We start from the raw sequence: 18,846 nt of genomic DNA on the forward strand, positions 1-18,846 counted from the left end.
CCCCACCTCGCTCCCCCCCCCCCCCCCCCCCGGCCTGTATGTAGCACTAACTCTTCCCCCTGCCCAGGGGCTCCTGGGAGTGAAGGAGGAACTGGTACAGGGCCCAGGAGCTGCTGTGGCCCCTCAGGCAGGAAAGGGACCCTGTGCTCAGGGCCACACAGCTAGCCTGACCCTGGTCCCTGAGGATTGGGTCACAGGCAGGGGGTGTGGCCTCTTCCTGGGGAGGGGGCATGTGGCCAGCGTCTCCTGGGCTCTGTGCCTTGGCATTGGCTAAGGCCCCTGGCCTTCTGCTGGGCCCCATTCTCTGACCCTCCTTATGCTCAAACCCAGCCTGTCACACACCCACTGGGCCAGAGAACCAGCCCATTTCACAGGTGAGAGCTCAAAGCGTCCCGGGTTTGGCCTCAGTTCCCACATCAACAGGATTTCCAGGAAGAGCAGAAGCTCTTGGAGGAGGCGGCACCTGAGAGGCCCTGCATCCCCCCCACTTGGGTTCCCCCACGAGAGGCCCAGGGCCTGCGGGCTAATTGCCCACCCGCACCCCACCCCAGAGTGCAGAGCTGGGGTACTGTGAGGAGGGAAGCAGGGGGGCTAGAGGCTCCAACGGCCCGCGATTCCCCACGGGCCGGGGCTCCTCCGGGGCAGACGCCTTGCGGGGCTCAGGCCCGTGCCCGGAAGCTCACCCAGGCCGCTCTTTCAAGCCCAGGGCCTGTCTTCCTGGGTCCCCCATTCTCTACACGGACCAGGCTGGAGACCCAGCTCCCGTCCCTGCCCCAGCTGAGCCATGTCACCTCGGCACCAGCTCAGCACGGACAGATGTGGGGACCGGGAACGGCAGACTGAGCCCTTGAGCTCTCTCCCCAGATCTGAAGCCGCTTCTCAAATGGGTGATGGTCGCAGCCACACCGGCCACCCTCTTCCGGCCCCCAGGGAGCAGGGCAGCGAGCGCGGCCGCCCTGGAGAAGGCCTCCTGTCACTCCAGTCTGCCCATCCTCTGACCAGAGGCCAGAGCGCGGAGCTGAGGGCACCGGGCAAGGGGGAAGCGTAGCCATATCGCCATAGTGACACTTTCTTTATAAACATCCAGCAGGAAGTCTCCTCACCCGTCTTGTCAACATGTCCCAGGAGGGAGGGAGGGTGGCGCTGACTGGCCAGGCCAAGCCAATGGCTGCAGAGGCTCCGTGGGCACGGCAGGAGGGGCCTCAGCGTCCCCAGCCGGAGCCCTTGTTTTGACTGTGACTGCCGTGGGAGCTGACCGGAGGGGTCAGGGTGCATGAGGGACTAGCCCCACTGGACGCGGGGCTGCAGGGGCCACCCCCCGGGCGGGGGTGCCCGCAGAGATGGAGGCAGCTCCTGGACCGGTGGCCAGCCGACTGGGTACTGGAAGACGGTGGCTCTGGTGGGTTCAGCCCTAGAGAGAAGGAGCAGGCGGAGGGTTAGAGTGGGGCACGGCCAGGCAGGCCCAGGCTGGGGCACTGCCCCGCTCGCCCTCCTGCCGCCCCGGCTGGGTGGGAGGGTAGACCTTTCTGGAAAGCAGAGCCTCAAAAACATGGCAGACCCCTTGGGCCAGCAACCTCACCTCTGGGAATGGGCCCCAGGACAGAGCGGGCTATGGGCAGGGACCGAGGGGCTGGCAATAACCTGAGAGCCGCCTGCGGGGACTGATGACCTACACGTGCACGCCCACAGCAGCGAACGCCATGCCGCCTGCGCAATGAAGGCGGCCCGTATGCACTGATGAGGAAGGGATCATGATGTATGTGCGAGTAGTAGAAAAAGCAGCTTATAAAAAAATGTATATAGCATGACACTATTTTTGTTTAAAGATATACAACATATATAAATGCATAAAAAACCCGAAAACAACAAAATGGTCACAGCGGTTCTATCGGAGTGGTGCGATTATGGGTGTTTTGTTTTGTTTTTAACTTCTTCATACTTTTTAAGAAAAGTTTTACAGGCACGCAAGCCTTTGAGGACCCCCCCGCCCCCCCCAAAAAAATACTGTATAACTTAAAAAAAAAAATAGTTTCTCAAGCTATTCCCTCTCCTTCCACCCCTGGAGGCACGTCCGTCCGGGGAACCCGGGGCCTGTTGGGAGTGCCCGCCTGGTGCCCAGTCGGGGCCGCCGCCTGTGAGCGGTCTGGAGAGGACTCAGGCCTCTGAGGTGGAGCTGGGGGACTTGGGGCAGGAGGCCCAGCAGTTTGCCTTGCTGCACACCGCCCCCCCCCCCCCCCCCCGCCAGCCCCTCTCGGAGAGCCTATTTGAGGGCTGTGGCAGCCGCTGGGGCCTCTGGCGGCGAGAGGGTGGGGAAATCCCTGCTCAGCGGCTTGCTGCTTGTGGGGAAGCGCAGAAAGCAGCTCCCAGCGTGATTTACGGCTCTGGGAGATTTCATAAACTCCCCCAGCCGGGCAGGCTCCGCCCCAGCTGCCAGCCAAGCCAGGGCTCCCTGCAGGGTTGGGGTGACCACAGTCCTCCACAGAGAGGGTCTGACCCTGGGAGCCCCTCCCCCCGAGCCTCAGCCCCTTCTTCTAGGAGGGACAGATTCCTGGGCAGCTGGCACTCGGCCCCTGCACGCCCCGAGGCCTCCCACCAGGAGAGGGGCACCCCCATGTGTGCTCACAGACACAGGCCCCCGAGCCCTTGAAGTGTGCCCTCAGCCCCGCCCAGGGCGGACGGGGACCCGGAGCCGCACAGTGGCCTGTTTGTCCCGTGCACAAGGACAGGCGCAGCCCTCCCGTCGCCCAGCCCTGGTCTCAATCAGGAGGAAAGCGTTCAGGAGGTACGTGGGCTGCAACAGCAGCGCCAGCCCGGAGCGGGGTGCAGAGGGGAGATTAGGAGGGATAAAGCACAATCTGTAGAGCCAACAACGGAGGGCAGGGACCAGCCCGGCCTCGATGGGGGATTAGTCCGCTCGGCTGAGGCCAGCCGCTCCTCCGCCACCCGCTGCTCCGGGCAGGTCCCTCAGGGTCAGGAACCTGGCACAAGGCCCCAGGCTGGGGCCCCGCGGAGCCTCCATTCCCCTTTACAGGACGGTGGCCCGGCTCCCCTTGAGGGCTCTGCTCAGCGGGGAAAGGGCCCTTGAGTCTGGGTGGCCCCAGGGGAGGAAACAGACACCCAGAGAGGAAGAGGGGTCACCAGACCAGTCCCCACAAGTGGCCCACAGCACTACTACAGGAAACAGTCCTCCAGGCCGGGGACCCTGCTCCCCCAAATGCTCTCACTTGTCCACGTGTCATCCAGCGCCAGGCCCCCATGACAACAATGCGAGCTCAGGGCCCGAGGGGAGGCCTGGGGCTGGAAGGGGGATGTCTTAGCTGAGCCTGAGGATGCGTCCGACTTTGCAGGCGTGGCGGTGGGAGGCAGCTACACGCCGAGGAAAACAGCAGGCGCAGGTGCCCCAGCTCAGAAACACCCACCGCAGCTAAGGCGCTGCCAAGCGCCCAGTGGTACCCACATGGAGGCCAGACGGGAGAGGTGAGAAGGTGACCCCCACGGGCCGGGGAGGGGCAGGGAAGTGCCACCTGAGGTGGAGGGAGCCCAGGAGGGTTCAGCAAGGCCAGGCCAGCGTGTGGTTTAGAAGCTTCTGGGCTGTTGTGTGGACAAGCTGGAGGAGCAGAGGGGAGGCAGGCGGCCAGGAGGGGCCGGGGACGAGGAGCGGTTGGTGTTTGAAGGTCACAGAGAGCCTGCTTCCCGGGCTGCCTCGAGGGTGGGAGACACAGGGAACAGAGCAAGGCCCCCGACAAGGAAGGGGGCCGGCTCCAGTCCCCCTCCCGCCACCCTGCGGGGCAGAGCCCAGAGCTCTGGGCCCAGGATTCAGGTGTCATTTGTCACGAGACCAGCCTGCAGGAGAGGGCAGCAAGGGCACAGACAAGAACAAATGTTCCTCTCCCTCCTAACCGCCCTTGTTTCTCAAGGCTGGACAGACCCGCTCTGCCCAGAGAGTAATCCATTTTGGCTCCGAGCCCGCAGGAGGCAGGTGGACGGCAGATGGACACAGAGAATAAGTGGTTGCCGGGAAAGCAGGTCCCCAGGGAGGGGCTGGGGGAGAGGTTTACATCCTCTAGAGTCTAGGGGTCCCCAGTTGCAGGCTCTATTCCAGAAACAGCCGGGATGTGAGCAGCCAGGGGCGGAGCACGGCTCAGTGAGCACCGCGCTGGGCGCCCAGGCAGCCAGCGAACCCCCAAGGAGAAGTGTGGGCGGAGCGGGAGAGCAGGGAAGCCCCCAGAGCTCTCTGGGGGGCCCCCAACCGGCTGAAGAAGCCTGAGGTGCAGAACATAATCCCTGGATCAGGAAGAGGGGATGGCCCCAACATTTGCGTCATTTCTGTGCTCTATCTTTTCAAGGCGGGAGGGACAAACACTTGGCACAGATGTGGAACAAAGGTGAAGAACAAGGCAAGTCCACTGTAAAACAGCCTAACGGGCGCTCTTGATGGGAACAGAGAAGGCCAGAACCTGACCTGCCGCTCTGGCGGTGCCCGAGGGGAGGCCTCATCCCCTGGACTGCCCAGCCAGGCGTCCTAGGCCCAGCCAGCCACTGTCCCATGAGGCCAGACCACAGAGATAACTGGGCCTGAGGGTCTAGGGTGGGGAGCGGGAGTCCCTGTCCGGTGCCTAAGCCGGGGCAGGTCATGGAGATTGCTCAGCTTCAGGCCAGGGCGGGCTGGCTGGGGTCTTGCTCCCGGAGGGCACGGGGGGAGGGCGTGGGAGGAGGGCACGGGGGGAGGGCACGCAGGGGGCCTGTACCTGCTGCTCGGGGCCGAGCTCAGCCGCTTGGCTCTCTTCTCCAGCCAGTCCTCCAGGCGGCCCTCGGGGAGGTCCGTGATGTCCAGAGGCCACTCCCTGGCCCGCCGCTCCTCTGTGGGGATGGGAAGCAGAGGCGAGTGAGGGGCAGGTTCCCCCCACCTGAATGCCAGCCCCCCACAACACAGCCGGACCCTTCCTGGGAGGGCGCAGGCGGGAGCCAGGAGCAGCCTCGGGCCTGTCCCCACCGCGCCGCTACCTCCCAGGGCGGCCCCTCTGGGCCTCACTCTGCTTCCCCATCGAATGGGGATAAAGCATTGCCTGCCCCCAGGCCTGTGGGGCTGGACACAGGATGAAGCCTGCAGGGAGCCTGGTCCTCGGGAGGAGGCCACCCCTGGAGGCAGGTGGCCGTGAGGGCGCAGCGCAGGGCGCAACAGGTGGGTCTTGGCTCAGCCGGTGCCGGGTCTCTGACCCTGGGCAGGAGAAGCTCAGCTTTCCCGACTGCTCTTCTCATAAAACGTCCTATAAGCACCTTTGCTCACTGAATGAAGCCGAGCAACGGGTGGAGTTCAAACAAGCTGGGTGTGAGGTGGGCTCAGAGCCCGGGGGGGTGGGGGGGTAGGGATGAGCCTGGGGCCGGAGGAAAACCACTGCCCGGTGGACCGGCGCTTCCTCTGGGCCAGGCCCTGGCTAGCACTGCACGTGCGGCGGCTCTCTCCATCTCAAAAGCAGCCATATTCACAGGCCCAGACACTGCCTCTGGGATTAAGCCGTGTGCCAAGATCACAAGAGGTGTAGCAGAGCCAGCTGGGGTGCACCTCTGCTCCTGGCCCCCTCCCCTCTCCCACCCCTGGCTCCACTAGGTGTCGCCTTCAGCTCCAGGCTTGGAGGCAGTTTCTGACACCCACCCCTCACCCAGCAGCCCTCAGCCTACCCCACACGGGAGGGGAGGAGGGACAGGCAGCTCCCCCAGCCTCAGCTCTTGCACACTCCCCCCAGCACACCCCCCACCCTCCACCCCCACCCCCGATCCCCGACCAAAACGCACCCTCCACCTGGATACTCAGCTCCTGCAGGTCTCGCTCGGACATGTGGGAAAATCTGCAGTTGGGGCCAAAGTCACACTGGCCTGCAAGGGGGAGACAGAGTTACTCGCCGCTCTGGCAGGGGGGGCCCCGCTGTGGGCTGGGGGTCACTGGAGGTTTAGGGGAAGACTTCAGGGACAAAGAGCAGCAACCCCACCCCTGAAGAACTTGACTCTCTGGCCCCGCCCACACAAGCAGCCAGAGCAACGTCTGGTCCGTCATGCCCGCTCACGACCCTGCCCCGGCTGGGGGTCAAACCCCACGGACACATTCCACGTTGAGGATGTGCAGCCTCTGCCGGCTTGGCTCTTGTCGCCACTCGGTGGCCCCAGCCTCAGGAACTACATGTGGGTCCCCGAAAAGGTCATGCCTCCGCTCCACTCCAGGCCCTGGCCCGCGCCGCGCCCTCGGCCTGGGGCCTGTCCGCTCACTTGGCTTTCCTGGCTGTCATCTGCACCGTGAGAGGAGGTCCGCCGTCCAGGGTGCTTTCTGAGCCTCAACCAGGAAGACCAAAATGTGTACCCAAATGACAGGAGACTGGCGGTGCCCTAAGCCAGCGCCACCTCCCAGTGCCGTGTGCACTCCACGGGGAGGTCCTGGGGGGGCCCTGATCTGCAGGCCTGGGGCCCGTGCCGGGGACAGCACCACCTCCTGACCTCGCTCCCCTGGGTCAACAGCAGCTCCTCTCGCCGGTGCTGCGTCTTTACACCATGTCAATCATGGTGGCTTTCCTCTTTGCCTTGGCCGCTAGGAAGCTCAGGGCCAAGCCCTTAGAGAGTGCACGGGCCCTCCGGGCAGGCGTGGAGGGGACGAATGCTCCTGGCTCTGTCTTACTTTTCTTGCCCTTGTTTTCCTTCGCCTTGGCCTCACTGGCCGAGGTTTTTATCTCCAAACCATATGCATCCTTCCTGGCTGGAGACTGAGCAGTCAAATCAACACCTCGCGCCCTTGGCTCTACTTCCGCACCTTCTGGGCACTGCCAGCCCTGCCTGCCGGGAGGGGGGCGGGCTCCCAGGCTCACTTAACCCGCCAGTCTAGCACCCCCATCGGTGTCTCCAGGGTTACTTGCCATCTCGCAGGTTTGCTGGCTCCCTGATAAAATCCCAATCTAGGTCTGAAGAACTGAGGACAAGCCCCCGGAAGTCCTCAGGCACAACCCCGGGGAGGACCCCAACTGATCCGTTCGCTGAGGCTCCAAGGCCACCAAGTGGGTTCAGGATGGTGACCAGGGTGGGGCAGAGGCTCGGCAGAGGTCCGAGCAGGCCGGCCTGGCAGGCTGGTCCCTGGGGAGGGACGGGGGCAGGGAGGGGGCAGGGCAGAAGCGGAACTGAGTGGGACACTTCACCTGTCAGCAGAAACTTCCTGCAGGGCCGCTTGTTCTGTTCATCCAGCAAGATGGCAGCTGCATCTGTGAGAGGAGAGGGGGGCTGGGCTCAGACCTGCGCTGAGGCCAGGAAGGAAAGCGCTCCCCATCCAGAAAGGGACAACCACAGACGGGGATGCTGGGCAGAGGGGTCTGAGCTTCGGGTGACAACCCCTCCCACCCCGCCCAGACCCAGCCAAAGGCAAGCTTTTCGGTCAGAGGCTCTGACCTCTGCGCAGCAGAATCACCTGGGAGTGCTGGGTTGTTGTGTTCTTGTTTTTTAAACCCTGTACCACAGGTCTTTCTGCCCTGTCTCTGCAACCTCTTAGAAATCTATAATTACTTCAAAATAGAAAGCTAAAAAAACGTCTGGTGCCCAGGAAGCTCACAGGAAACAGGCCCCAGGCCCCGCTCCACAGGCAACAACACTGCAGACCGCTCCCCTGCCCTCCGCACACCGGCCGCGGGCTCTCAGCGCCGGACCACTCCCCGGCCTCGACAGACTGGCAACAATCTCTCTGGATACAAACCTTAACCTGGTTTCTTCCGATTTTTCCACCTTTATTTTCATCGTATATTTGTGGGGTAAATGTTGTGTGCTTCTTGGTAGGCAAAGAATCGATCAGTCTAAATCTGGGAGTAAGACACGTGAGCAAGGTGCCCGGACTCAGAGGCCCTGGTGTCACCCTGGGCACAGGACACTGCCCAGGCCCCCGGGGGGTGGGACAGCTGAGGCTGGCAGGATGACGAGCCTACGCAAGGGACTCTGGCTGGGTGGCTCGGACTGAGAGGAGACTGCCAGGCTGCCCAGCACCTGACGGGTGGCTCTCAACCCCCGCCACACGGCAGAATCAGCGGGCAGCTATTCAAGTACACGGGTGCCCCCGCCCGTCCTTCTCAGGCTGTGCTTTCATCCGTCATCGGGGAAAGCTGAGAACTGTTCAAAGCTCCCCCAAGACTCGGAAGGGCACCCAGCACTGAGACCCCCGGCCCGGGGCCTGCACACAGGCCCATGCTCCTCCGCCTGGTGTTCACGGCTCCTCGTGATCTGACCCCACTGGTCCTTCTCGCTTCATCTCCCAACATTAACACCGGCCCTGACGCCCCGTGTCTGTTTGCTCGTTCATTTAGACATTCAGCTGACAAACATTGACTGAGCACGTCCCGTGTGCCAGGCTCCGTGCCAGGATGAGGATTTAGTGGAGAACAAGGCAGACCTGGTCCTTCCTTCCAGTCCAGCAGACACACTAATCCACGTGGATGTAAACGGGGTAAACAGCATGAGGCCAAATGACCTGCCCTGGCCGGGGGGTGAGGGAGGGGGGGGGTGGGAGGACACCCTGGAGGACTCTGCTGAGCTGAGATGGGCGCCAGGCCGAGGGCAGGAAGGGTGTAGGAACTGTGGTGGCCAGTGTGGCTAGAGCTCAGAGGGAGAGGTCAGCCGAGAGTCTGGGACTAGGAGCAAACACCAGGGTGATCTTGAGGTCCAGTTCCATGCCAGGTCACAGCCCCCCCGGGATTTGGGGGACAGGGCCTCTCTGCCTGACACCAGGGTCAGAGGCCTCCCAGGCACCCCCACTCCCAGACCCCGGCCACAGTCATGTCTGGCCTGCTGAGCAGCCTGGCCACCTGCCCTCATCCGAGCCTGTGAGGCTTCTTGTCTGAAATGGGGAGAGGCAGGGAGAGCTTTCAAAACGCCATGCCCAGGCCCCGCCCCAAACCTGCTTCTGGGGGTGGGTCAGGGGATCCGAATTGTTTAAGTTCAAGGTGTCTGGGTGATCCTAACTCCAGGGGCTGAGAGCCGCTGCTTTAGAGAATCACTAAGAAAAGCGAATGAAGACACCTGGCATGCAGCAGGCACTCAATAAATGCTCACCCCCTTCTTGTGAATTCTGAGTCACCGACCAGGGAACTCTCTGTCTCACCTTCTCCTTCCTTCTCAGCTGCTGGGACCCAACTCCTTCCCTCTAGGCTCTGGGCCCTGTCCCTGAATCCTGCTCCCCAGCCCCCCCCCCCCCCTGAGACCAGACCCACCTCGGTTCATGCCAGGAGCTCTCGGTCCCCTTCACCCCACTGCCCAGCTCCCTCTCCATTTGACCTGCTCCCAGCTGAACCCCCCGGCCCCTCCCTCACTGCTGCTCGGTGTGCATGTCACTGACAGTGCAGGCTCCCGCAGAGTGCTGGGTGCCAGGCCTGGGCGAGGTGCTGACAGCCTCAGCCCATTCACCCGTCACGGCTGCTCCGAGCGGCCTTTGCCGGAGGAGGCTTGGCTATCCAGCCCTCCGTCCGGCCAGGCATTCAGCTGCCGCTCACTGCGCTCCGCTGCTCACCCAGCAGCCGGTTATCATGTCACGGGTAGCTCTGGGCACACCGGCTGCGGCCTACAGCCCCTCCAAGACCGCTCTCTGCCCTTGGGACAACCCATCCCCCTGACTGTGGCCTCCAGTCCTGCGTGCGTGGCCCCTGCCCTGCCCCAGCTTTACCCCTCCCGGTCTCCTCTCCGGCCGGGCCCCTCTCCTGCCCTGAGAGCGCCTGCTTCTGCGTGCCCTCTGCCCGGAGTGGTGTGGCTGGAATTCCCTCTCTCTCAGCTATGGCTCCAACATCCCCTCCTGGGAGAGGCCGTCCTCCCGACCACAGCATCCCCAGAGCCTGGCAAGGCATCTGAGAACCGCGCCCCAGTCGAGCTTGCTCCAGTCGGACCTTCGGAGGCCCCTCCGCGCTGGGGGCCGCTGGCCCACGGAGCTTCCTTGTCTGATGATAAGAAAAGCAAAGCGCCAAGGGCAGGGCCCCAGCGGCGGGCGGCGAGCCAGCGGCACCCACCTCGGAACATGTCGTACCAGGCCTTCTTGGCCTTGAGGTGCTGCAGGCCGTTCAGGTGCTTCTTGCGGTTGTGGAGGTTGTCCTGGAAGGAGCGGTCGCAGTAGTCACAGAAGTAGCGCTTCCCCATGGCGCCGCGCCAGGTGCTGCCCCTGCCTGGGGGGCACGGAGCATGTCAGAGGGGGGAGGGAACGCCACACCCTGAAGCCCACGCACGCCGCCCCGACGGAGCGCTCCCTGCGGGCCAGGCCTGGGCTGTGTAGGGAGGCTTTCCAGACACCCCGCACCTCCTTTAACACTCACCACAGCCCGTGAGGGGCTGCCCGGGCCTCATCCCAGGGGGGTCTTTTAATCATTCTGATGCCCAGCCTCCACCCCAGGCCAGTTAAAGTAGCACCAGCGTGGGCGAGGCCTGGGCATCAGCATATTTTAAAATTTCCATATGTCGCCCTAACCGGTTTGGCTCAGTGGATAGAGCGTCGGCCTGCGGACTGAAAGGTCCCAGGTTTGATTCCGGTCAAGGGCATGTACCTTGGTTGCGGGCACATCCCCAGTAGGAGGTGTGCAGGAGGCAGCTGATCGATGTTTCTCTCTCATCGATGTTTCTAACTCTCTATCCCTCTCCCTTCCTCTCTGTAAAAAATAAATAAAATATATATATTTTTAAAAAGTCCACATGTCACCAGGGAACCACCATCTTACCCCCTCTCACCAGCTGCCACCCTCCACCCTCTGATCTCTCCACTGTCTCTCCATGCCGACCACGCAGGCCTCTGCTCTGCTCCTCACGCACGCCAGCCCCAGGCCCACCTCCCTGCGTCTCCACCCTGCTCCCTCTGCCTGCATGCCCTCCCCGGTACCTGCCAAGCTTGCTCACTCGACTCCTTCAATCTTCGCTCAAACACTACCTTCTCAGGAAGCGACCGTGACCACTTGACTTAAAATGGCAGAACCCTCCACCCTCCACTTAGCTTTCCCCATTTCCTGCCTCATCTGGATCCCCTGTGAAGCAATAGTTCCTGGTTACGCTCACTGTCTCTTCTCCCAGCAGGAAGGTAAATGCACGCAGGCAGGGCTATTTTTGTTCCCTTTATCGCTGAAGCTCCAGCACCCAAGTGGTGCGTGGTGCATGGCAGGCAACCAAATAGTTGTTGAATAAGCAAATTAATTCCCATTTTCCTTAAAGGACGACCGAGGTTCAGTACGAGGACGTGCCCAAGGCCACACGGCTGGTGAGCAGAAGGCAAACCCAGGTCCCCTAAGCTCCGGCCGCCGAGTGTCCCCTCCCACAGCCAGCTCAATGCTCAGAGAAGCAGAGGCCCAGGCAGAACCGCCGACAGCTTCCCCAGGAGGGTGGCTCAGCTGTCAGCGGCAGGTCCCCGGGCAGCCGCAGAGAGAAATGAATGGCTCAGGGTCTGAAGAGCCTCCAGCTGTGATGACCACAGCTGCCATTCCTGACCCCGGAGATCTGCAGCCCCAGGCCGGGGCGCTTCTCGGACTCTTGGGGCCAACCCTTGTGTCTCCCAGTTTGGTGCCACCAGACCAGAGGGGGCCTGAGTCCCCTGGGGCCGTCAGGTAGGACCTGCACAGGTTGAGTCCAGACAAGCCCCTCCCCCTTCAGGTCCTATATTCTGACCCCTCGTTTCACAGAGCAGGTTCCCGAGGCCCAGAGGCCCAAGGCCGGTGGCTTCCCCAAGGTCGTGAGGTAGCAGCTCAGGCCGGCAGCACACGCTCGACTCCCAGGATCTGGCAGATAAATACAGAGCTGGGGCCTGACCACAGGCTGAGCTGATGGGGAAATGCATCTTGTCGAGAAGAGGCTGGAGAAAGACACGAAGACAAACAAGCCCCCGGACAGTCCGGGCGGCCGTGCGGGCTGCCAGGGAGAGCGGGCCTGCGGCAGACGGGGACAGCAGCCATTAAGTCCAGGGCTCTAATGGGATTAGGAACAGACAGTCATTCCAAATGAAAACATATAAAACCTCTCTTTCCTCCAGTTACTGCTGAGAAACCACATCCCAGACACACGGACTTGATATATTAAATTTGGCAGCTCTAATACACCCGTCTTGCCAATAAACTTATAGGATCTGGATTGAAATGGGAAGAGATGAATGTTTAACGGCCGAGAGCTAACCCAAGCCATTCACGAAGCCTGAAGCGCCGAGGAGCTGCGGCTCTGGAGAGTAACGGGGAGGGGAGGGGCTGGGAGGGTGTCCCTCTGGGGGGCTGAGCCCAAACGGTGGCTCTGCAGCGGACTCAGCTGGACGAAACCACGCAGGGCACTGAGCAGCCAGCTGTGTGACCTTGGGCAAGTCACTGCCCCCCTCTAGACCTCTACTTTCACTGCAGAAATGGGTCTGACCGGCTGCCTCTGGGGAGCCATACACAGAAATTTGCTTCTCCCAATGAATTATCAACCACAAAAGCACGAGCAATACAAATGGCACTGGCCATGCCCGCACTGAGCCAGCGCTCAGTCAGTGTTACTAGGACTTGGTTTATTGGGCACCGACTGTACTGGCTGTAGGTTAAAAGCTTTATACACGGCATCGTCTCAGGACACCCTGTGTGGTGGGGCCTGTGACACCTTTTCAGAAGCGGGCACTGCGGCTCCAGTAAGTGAGTGACGTAGCCAAAGTCACACCGCCAGCGAGCGGCCAAGCTGGGCTCAGAATCCGGGCCGACTGGCCCTAGCGCTGCTCCCAATCCCTTACAACGTCTCCTCCCGATAAGCCCCACCGCTGACAGCTCTCCTTTCTGAGTCCCTCACTGCACCCCTGCCAGGCCTCCTCTCCTCAAGTCTGAATCTGGGGATGACGACGACGAGGACGGATGAGGACGACAGCGAGAAGAGAGACCCTAAGACCCAAAGGCAGGCCTCTCGCGCCACCACCAGCCTCCCTGAAGGACTTCTGCCTTGGGCAGAGCCCAGCTCTAGACAGCCCACCCCTGGCCACCATGGCACCCGCCTTCCGTCCTCTGGGCTCAAGGAAAAGATGACCAACTAGGGGGGACACGGGGATAGAAGGAAGGACAACAGAGAGGGGGTGAGCTGGGGCGAGGGAAGAGCTGCAGCTTGGACTCCTGGGTGCGAGGCCCCTGGCTCTCATCCTCCCATTCAGCCCTCACAGGTCCTCCCCATCGAGGTGAGCTTTCTCAGATGAGGACCAGGTTCAGACACGCCCCAGTGTGCTCAACGCCGAGGCTAGGAGAGACACTGAGCAAGGTCATGTCTCACCGGCCCGAGTGCTGCTGGCGGGAGCAGTGCGGGGAGCCCCACGCCCTGGGAAGCCAGGTGCCGAGGCCCCGCAGCCACACGGGCCAGAGCCAGCGCCCACGGGGGGCTCTGCCTGACCCAGAGCCCTTGCTTTCCCCTCCCACTGCTCCGCTGCGAGGCTGCCACGGGGCGGACATGTGTGCTTCATTGACATTCTTGGTTCCTTCCATCGTGCGCGGCGCGGGCACAGAGCGGGCTTTGGCACCGGGCTAAAATAAGCCAGCAGCTCGGCGGCGGCCAGGGGCTGGGACACACACTGTAATTACCCAGGACCTGGGCTCACCACATGCCGCCCTCAAGCTCACCTGTCATTCCTTCTAATTATGGTGCTGCCAGACCCCAGGTAAACAGCCAACCGCAGCCAGCGGACGGCTTTACTGCACACCCACCAGGAGCCTGGCGCCGTCCCAGCGCCACATATGCCTGCCGTCTGGAGTGGATGGCATCGGAACCGCCCGGCCAGGGTGGCCCGCGGATTGCCCACCGAGGACCCAGATCCAACAGGAACGCCAAGAGGACCCAGATGTCTTCCCTGAGAGGAGCCCCAATATGTTAGGGGTCTCCCTCAGAGGCCCCGGTGTTTTGTAGCAACCTCACAGCTTTCTCATCCTGACCTTGGTCCGTTCCACCCTGGGAGTGAGGCGCATCCCCTTCCTCCCAGCAGAATAAGGCAGGGGGGCCCCGCCCACAGCCATTTCCCACTCAGCAGGTCTGGGAGGGGGCCAGGATCTAGGGGGGCTCCGATGCAGAGTCCACAGACCCCCCCACTGGGAGAAATGATGGTCCTTTCAGGTAGCAGGTGACGGACTGAAGAACAGAGGGAAGGACAGCCAGCCCGAAGTCACACTGATCACCCCCCGTCAATCCCTCCTCTAATCTCAACCCCGGTGGGAATCCCATCCCTGCCACTTCCAGGCCAGGAAACCTCAGCAAACTGCTTACCCGCTGAGCCTCGTCTGGAAGAGGAAGGTAATAATACTATTTGGTAAGATTACCATGAGGATTAAAGCATGCGTGCTCAGTGTTAGCGGAGGATTAAAGCATGCGTGCTCAGAGTTAGCGCCGCGCCTGACATGCTGATGGTGCTCAACACTCATTGGATGTGGCAGCCAGCCGTGGCCCGCAGTGACACCACCTCCTCATGTGTGTGCTGTGTGTTGTTGTTCCCTTCTAAGCTATATCACGGTTTTGTGAGACTAAGAGAATAGAGCAGAGGTGACAGTATGTCACTTACAGGATCAAGTTATAAAAGGACACTGTGGCTTCCATCCTGGTGTCTCCCCTCCTCTAATCACTCGCTGTGGGGGAAGCTGGCTGCCATATTGTGGGGAGGTCCAAGTGGCAAGGAACTGAAACCTGTTAGCAGTCATGTGAGTAAGCTTGGAAGTGGACCCTCCAGCCCCAGTCAAGCCTTCGGATGAGTGCAGCCCTGAGCTTGACTGCAACCTTCTGGGACAGTCTGAGCCAGAACCACCCAGCTAAGCGACTCCCAAATTCCTGAGAAAATGTTTGTTAATATTTCTCTCTCTTTCTTCCTCTTCCCCCTCCCTTCCACTCTAAAAAAAAAAAAACACCCACAAAAAAACAAACAGCAATGGGAAAAAACTCATTATCACAACATTATATATAATACCACTATTTTAAGGAAAAAGAACCTCCCACACTCATACATAGACTAGAGCAGACACAAAATATTTACTGTGGTAATGCCTGGATAATAGGATTACGCACAGGATTTTTTTTCCCTGACTTTGTGTTTTTCTATTATTCTACATCTTGACATTTAGCATGTCTTGTTTTTAAATGTCCCCAAAAAATTCCCTTAAAAAGTGGGAAATTTGTCAGGCAGGGATAGATCCCATTCCTTCTTCCTTAGGAAACGTCATGGATGGTTCCAGTGACCTGGTTCGCCAGGATGAACCTGGAACGGGACCCAAGGGAGACGTTTCCCTCGGTCCCTGGCTGAAGGCTGACAGGGTGCGCCCTGATTCTAAGCAGACCTGGCCCAGCGCAGGCGGCTGAACCTGAATCGGGCTCCAGGGAGCCGCAGGCTGGAGACACGGTTTCTCGTCAGATAGTTACAGGTCCCAGGAGGCCAGAGCTTCCAAATAGGAAAGGTAAAAATAGTCTGAAGGAGGCTCCTGCACCAGATACCCAGGCTCAGAACGGCGTGTGCCTCCCCCTTCCCCTCCCCTCCAGTCTGGGCTCCAAATCCACCCGACCCTCTGTGACCACCAAGTCAGGTCTCTCCTCCTCACGCCTGGACCAGCCTCCCGTTTACCTGCCCTGGGCAGCATCAGCCAACCCTCTTAAAACAACTCCTGCTCCAAGTCTCCCCGGGCTCCCTGTGTGGGGTTCACTACAGATGAAGCCTCCTGGGTCAGATCTCCAGAATCCGGACCCCGCAGGTCTGGAGGGACCCAGGAATCTGCGTGGTAACCAGTGAGTCTAGCACCTGCTCGGAGGCACCCACTAAGGAACAAAAGCCTGGGGGAGGCTCGGCGGCCTCTCCATTCCCGGCATCCAGGGCGGCCTCTGCTAGGGACAGTGACCCTGGGGAGACGCAGCCCCCGATTCGTGTCCCAGTCACCAACCGGTCAGCTTGCTGAAGTGGCAACCCCGACTTGATTGGCATTCGCTTCCAGGAATAAAACTGGTTTTCCTAACTGGCTAGGTGTCCTGCCACACTCCAGGAAAACTTAGAATTGCAAATAGAGGGAGTAGAATAAATCAAACTCTTCGTACAGGGTGGGGCAAAGTAGGTTTACAGTTGTTCCTATGGAAAATAATACAATGATTGATAAGTAAAAATACAAGGGAAAACTCTGTGTTTCATGTCCTCACAACTGTAAACCGACCTTTGCCCCACCTGTACGTCCGCTCCTGTCCTGAATTTAGTAATAGTCAGTGCATACCTGGTATTTGAAAGTATCAGTAACATTGAAAAGAATGTGACATGTTGAGCAGATGACAGGTAAGCAATGTGATTCCAATTTAAAATATAAAAGTTAAAATATATAGCTAGGTAACTGATAAAATATATGTCAGTAATTGATATTAGACTTGTGACTTTAAGTTGAGAGGTTAGCAGTGGGTGGAGAAACTGATTACATATGAGGATCTCCTGGGATGCTATAACGATACTAAAGGTGCCCCCCCATATCCTAACTTTATGTCAGAGATGTATTTTACTAGCTCCCCAGACTGAGAACCAGTGGCAAGAGAACTTGACTGTCTACTAAAAGCACTGAACTGTTTACAAGAACTTAAAATTCATTGTCTATAGGTTTAATTTATTAGATTTTTTTAGTAACTGTTCAAGTATTCTGGGGAAATTATGCTTGTTAGGTTATGTATCTGAAATACTTAAAAAGAAAATCAAATATATTACACTTATAAGTGGAATTAAATATGCAAGGGAATGCAATTAGGCTGTTAATAGGGCTGAATGTTTAAAGGGATTTAGTTTGTTCAACATTACTCAAAGGAAAAGGTAAGGTCATTTTTCTAGGTTTATGTACAGCATAATAATTTCCAAGTTGAATATGACGGCTTACAGAACATTAGGTTTTTAAAAATTGTTGCTCCAAAGAGAATTAACTAAAAAGATAAAAAATAAAACAAGCCACAACCTAACTGTGTCTTCCCCACCCATTCCACCTAAAATAATGCCTTCCTGCTCTGAAGTTCCCATCAGCCAGATTTGTTGTTAGCAACACATAAGTCTTCTTTCCCACACGCGTCAAGCAGCCTATCCCGAGGGGCTACCAGGATGCTTTGCAAACAGAAAATAACCGTAGTAAGGATGGACAGCATCTCACATTTTCCCTCCCAGACCCCTCCTCAGGCATTACTTCCCGTTTTACAAGCCAGCTCCAGGCTTGAAATCCAGTCCCAGGTTTTCAATGCCACACCTATGGCAATGGCTTTTCTCTCTGGCCCAGACCCCAACTCCAGAGCCAAATCCCCATTTGCCCCCATTTGCCCGTAGACATCTCCACTTGATGTCTAAGGGGCAGCTCACACTTAACTCGACCAAACAGAGAGCAGCCAGAACGAGGCCATTAGCATGCGAACTAGAGGTCACAACCCAGCCTAAAACCTTTCAGAAGCTTCCTAGTGCAATCAGAAAAACATAAGACTCCTTCCCACAGGCTACGAGGCCATTTCGGAGCTGCCCCAGCCCGCCCCACTCTGCTTCGGTCCCTCAGACACCCCAGGACGGCAGCAGCCTCAGGCCTCGGCAGCCACATCTTCCTTCCTTCCTACTATTCGTTCAAGTCTCAGGCTAAGTGTCACCCTGGGCACCCTGGCTACAATAGCCAACCCCTGTTCTGCTCTTCAAAGCATTACTGGTTTGTCATTGCTGCTCCTCCCCACCCACCCGCCCGCTCGCAGCAGAATGGGTGCTCCGTGAGCAGCGACTTGTTCACTGCGGCGTCCCCAGCGTCTGGCCCAGAGAAGGCGCTCAGAAGACCTTTGTTGCCCTGGCCGGGTGGCTCAGTGGGTTGGAGCGTGGTCCTCCTGTACATGAAAAGGCTGAGGGTTCGATTCCCAGTCAGGGCACATACTTAGGCGACGGATGCGATCCCCCCGATCGATTAGATGTTTCTCTCTCATTTATAGGTGTCTCCCTCTACCCCTTCCTCTCTCTTCTAAAAATCAATTAAAATACAAACACACACACACACAACATCCTCCGGAGAGGATTAAAATAAGTAAGTAAGTAGCCGAAACCGGTTTGGCTCGGTGGATAGAGCGTCGGCCTGCGGACTGAAGGGTCCCAGGTTCGATTCCGGTCAAGGGCATGTACCTTGGTTGCAGGCACATCCCCGGTGGGGAGTGTGCAGGAGGCAGCTGATCGATGTTTCTAACTCTCTGTCCCTCTCCCTTCCTCTCTGTAAAAAATCAATAAAATATATTTTAAAAAAAATAAGTAAGTAAATAGAATGAATGAATGAATGAATGAATGAAATAGTTGTTCACGGCCGAGCACTCCAAAGCCCCTGTTCTTTCTATTCCCAAGTAGGAATGAATGATGGTGTCAACCCTTGCAGGCCAGGGTTCTCGGATGTGAAGCCGAGAGATGAGGGAAATAGGAAGAACCGCCCTTTTTCCCTGAAGTCGGGCACATGGGTTCAGCCCCCAGGCCCTGACTTTTTGCCCCAGGCTCCAACTTTAGCCCCGAACTTGAAACTAACCAAGGAGTCAGGGAATAGAGATGAGCCGGGGACCCAGGCGCCCAGGCCCCTCGCTCTGCTCTCTACTTCCTAACCCGTTAAACGGTGCGGCCCACCGGGAGGAGCGCGGAGTTGGAAAGAAGAGCCCAAGTCCTCCCGTGAGGGGCCGGAGACTAAAACTCAACCCTCGAGGTCCCGCAAAGAAGGTACCTGGCTCGGCCGGGCCCGACGGCCAAGCGCTCCTCCTCCTTCGCCCTTGCGTTGCGAACTGCTTACTGGGATTCGTAGTCCTTCCTCAGGTATCAGTTCTCCCTTCCCAGAAACCTTTGGGAATGAAAACTGCAACACCAGAAGGGTAGGTGGGGGGGGGAAGCGC

The 18,846-nt window shown here is 59.0% G+C and overlaps 1 protein-coding gene across 3 annotated transcripts; it reads right to left on the bottom strand.

Moving 5' to 3' along the window:
- Positions 1-45: 45 nt before the first annotated feature.
- Positions 46-18,780, bottom strand: ZMAT5 (zinc finger matrin-type 5). 3 transcript variants are annotated; one of them, XM_079762287.1, is made up of 6 exons: positions 18,681-18,780; positions 10,014-10,166; positions 7,176-7,238; positions 5,794-5,874; positions 4,749-4,860; positions 46-1,411 (listed from the first exon to the last, which is right to left on the bottom strand). In XM_079762287.1, the coding sequence occupies exons 2-6, from the start codon at positions 10,138-10,140 to the stop codon at positions 1,282-1,284; spliced, it is 513 nt and encodes a 170-aa protein (XP_079618413.1). In that variant the 5' UTR covers positions 10,141-10,166; positions 18,681-18,780; the 3' UTR covers positions 46-1,281. The 3 variants fall into 3 exon arrangements, with proteins under 3 accessions (XP_079618413.1, XP_079618414.1, XP_079618415.1); XM_079762288.1 differs by lacking the exon at positions 18,681-18,780 and adding an exon at positions 15,885-17,118; XM_079762289.1 differs by lacking the exon at positions 18,681-18,780 and adding an exon at positions 10,871-10,917.
- Between the last annotated feature and the right edge of the window lie 66 nt (positions 18,781-18,846).

The sequence above is a fragment of the Cnephaeus nilssonii genome (genome assembly GCF_951640355.1).
Source record: "Cnephaeus nilssonii genome assembly, chromosome: 22".
In the NCBI taxonomy this organism is placed as follows: domain Eukaryota; kingdom Metazoa; phylum Chordata; class Mammalia; order Chiroptera; family Vespertilionidae; genus Cnephaeus; species Cnephaeus nilssonii.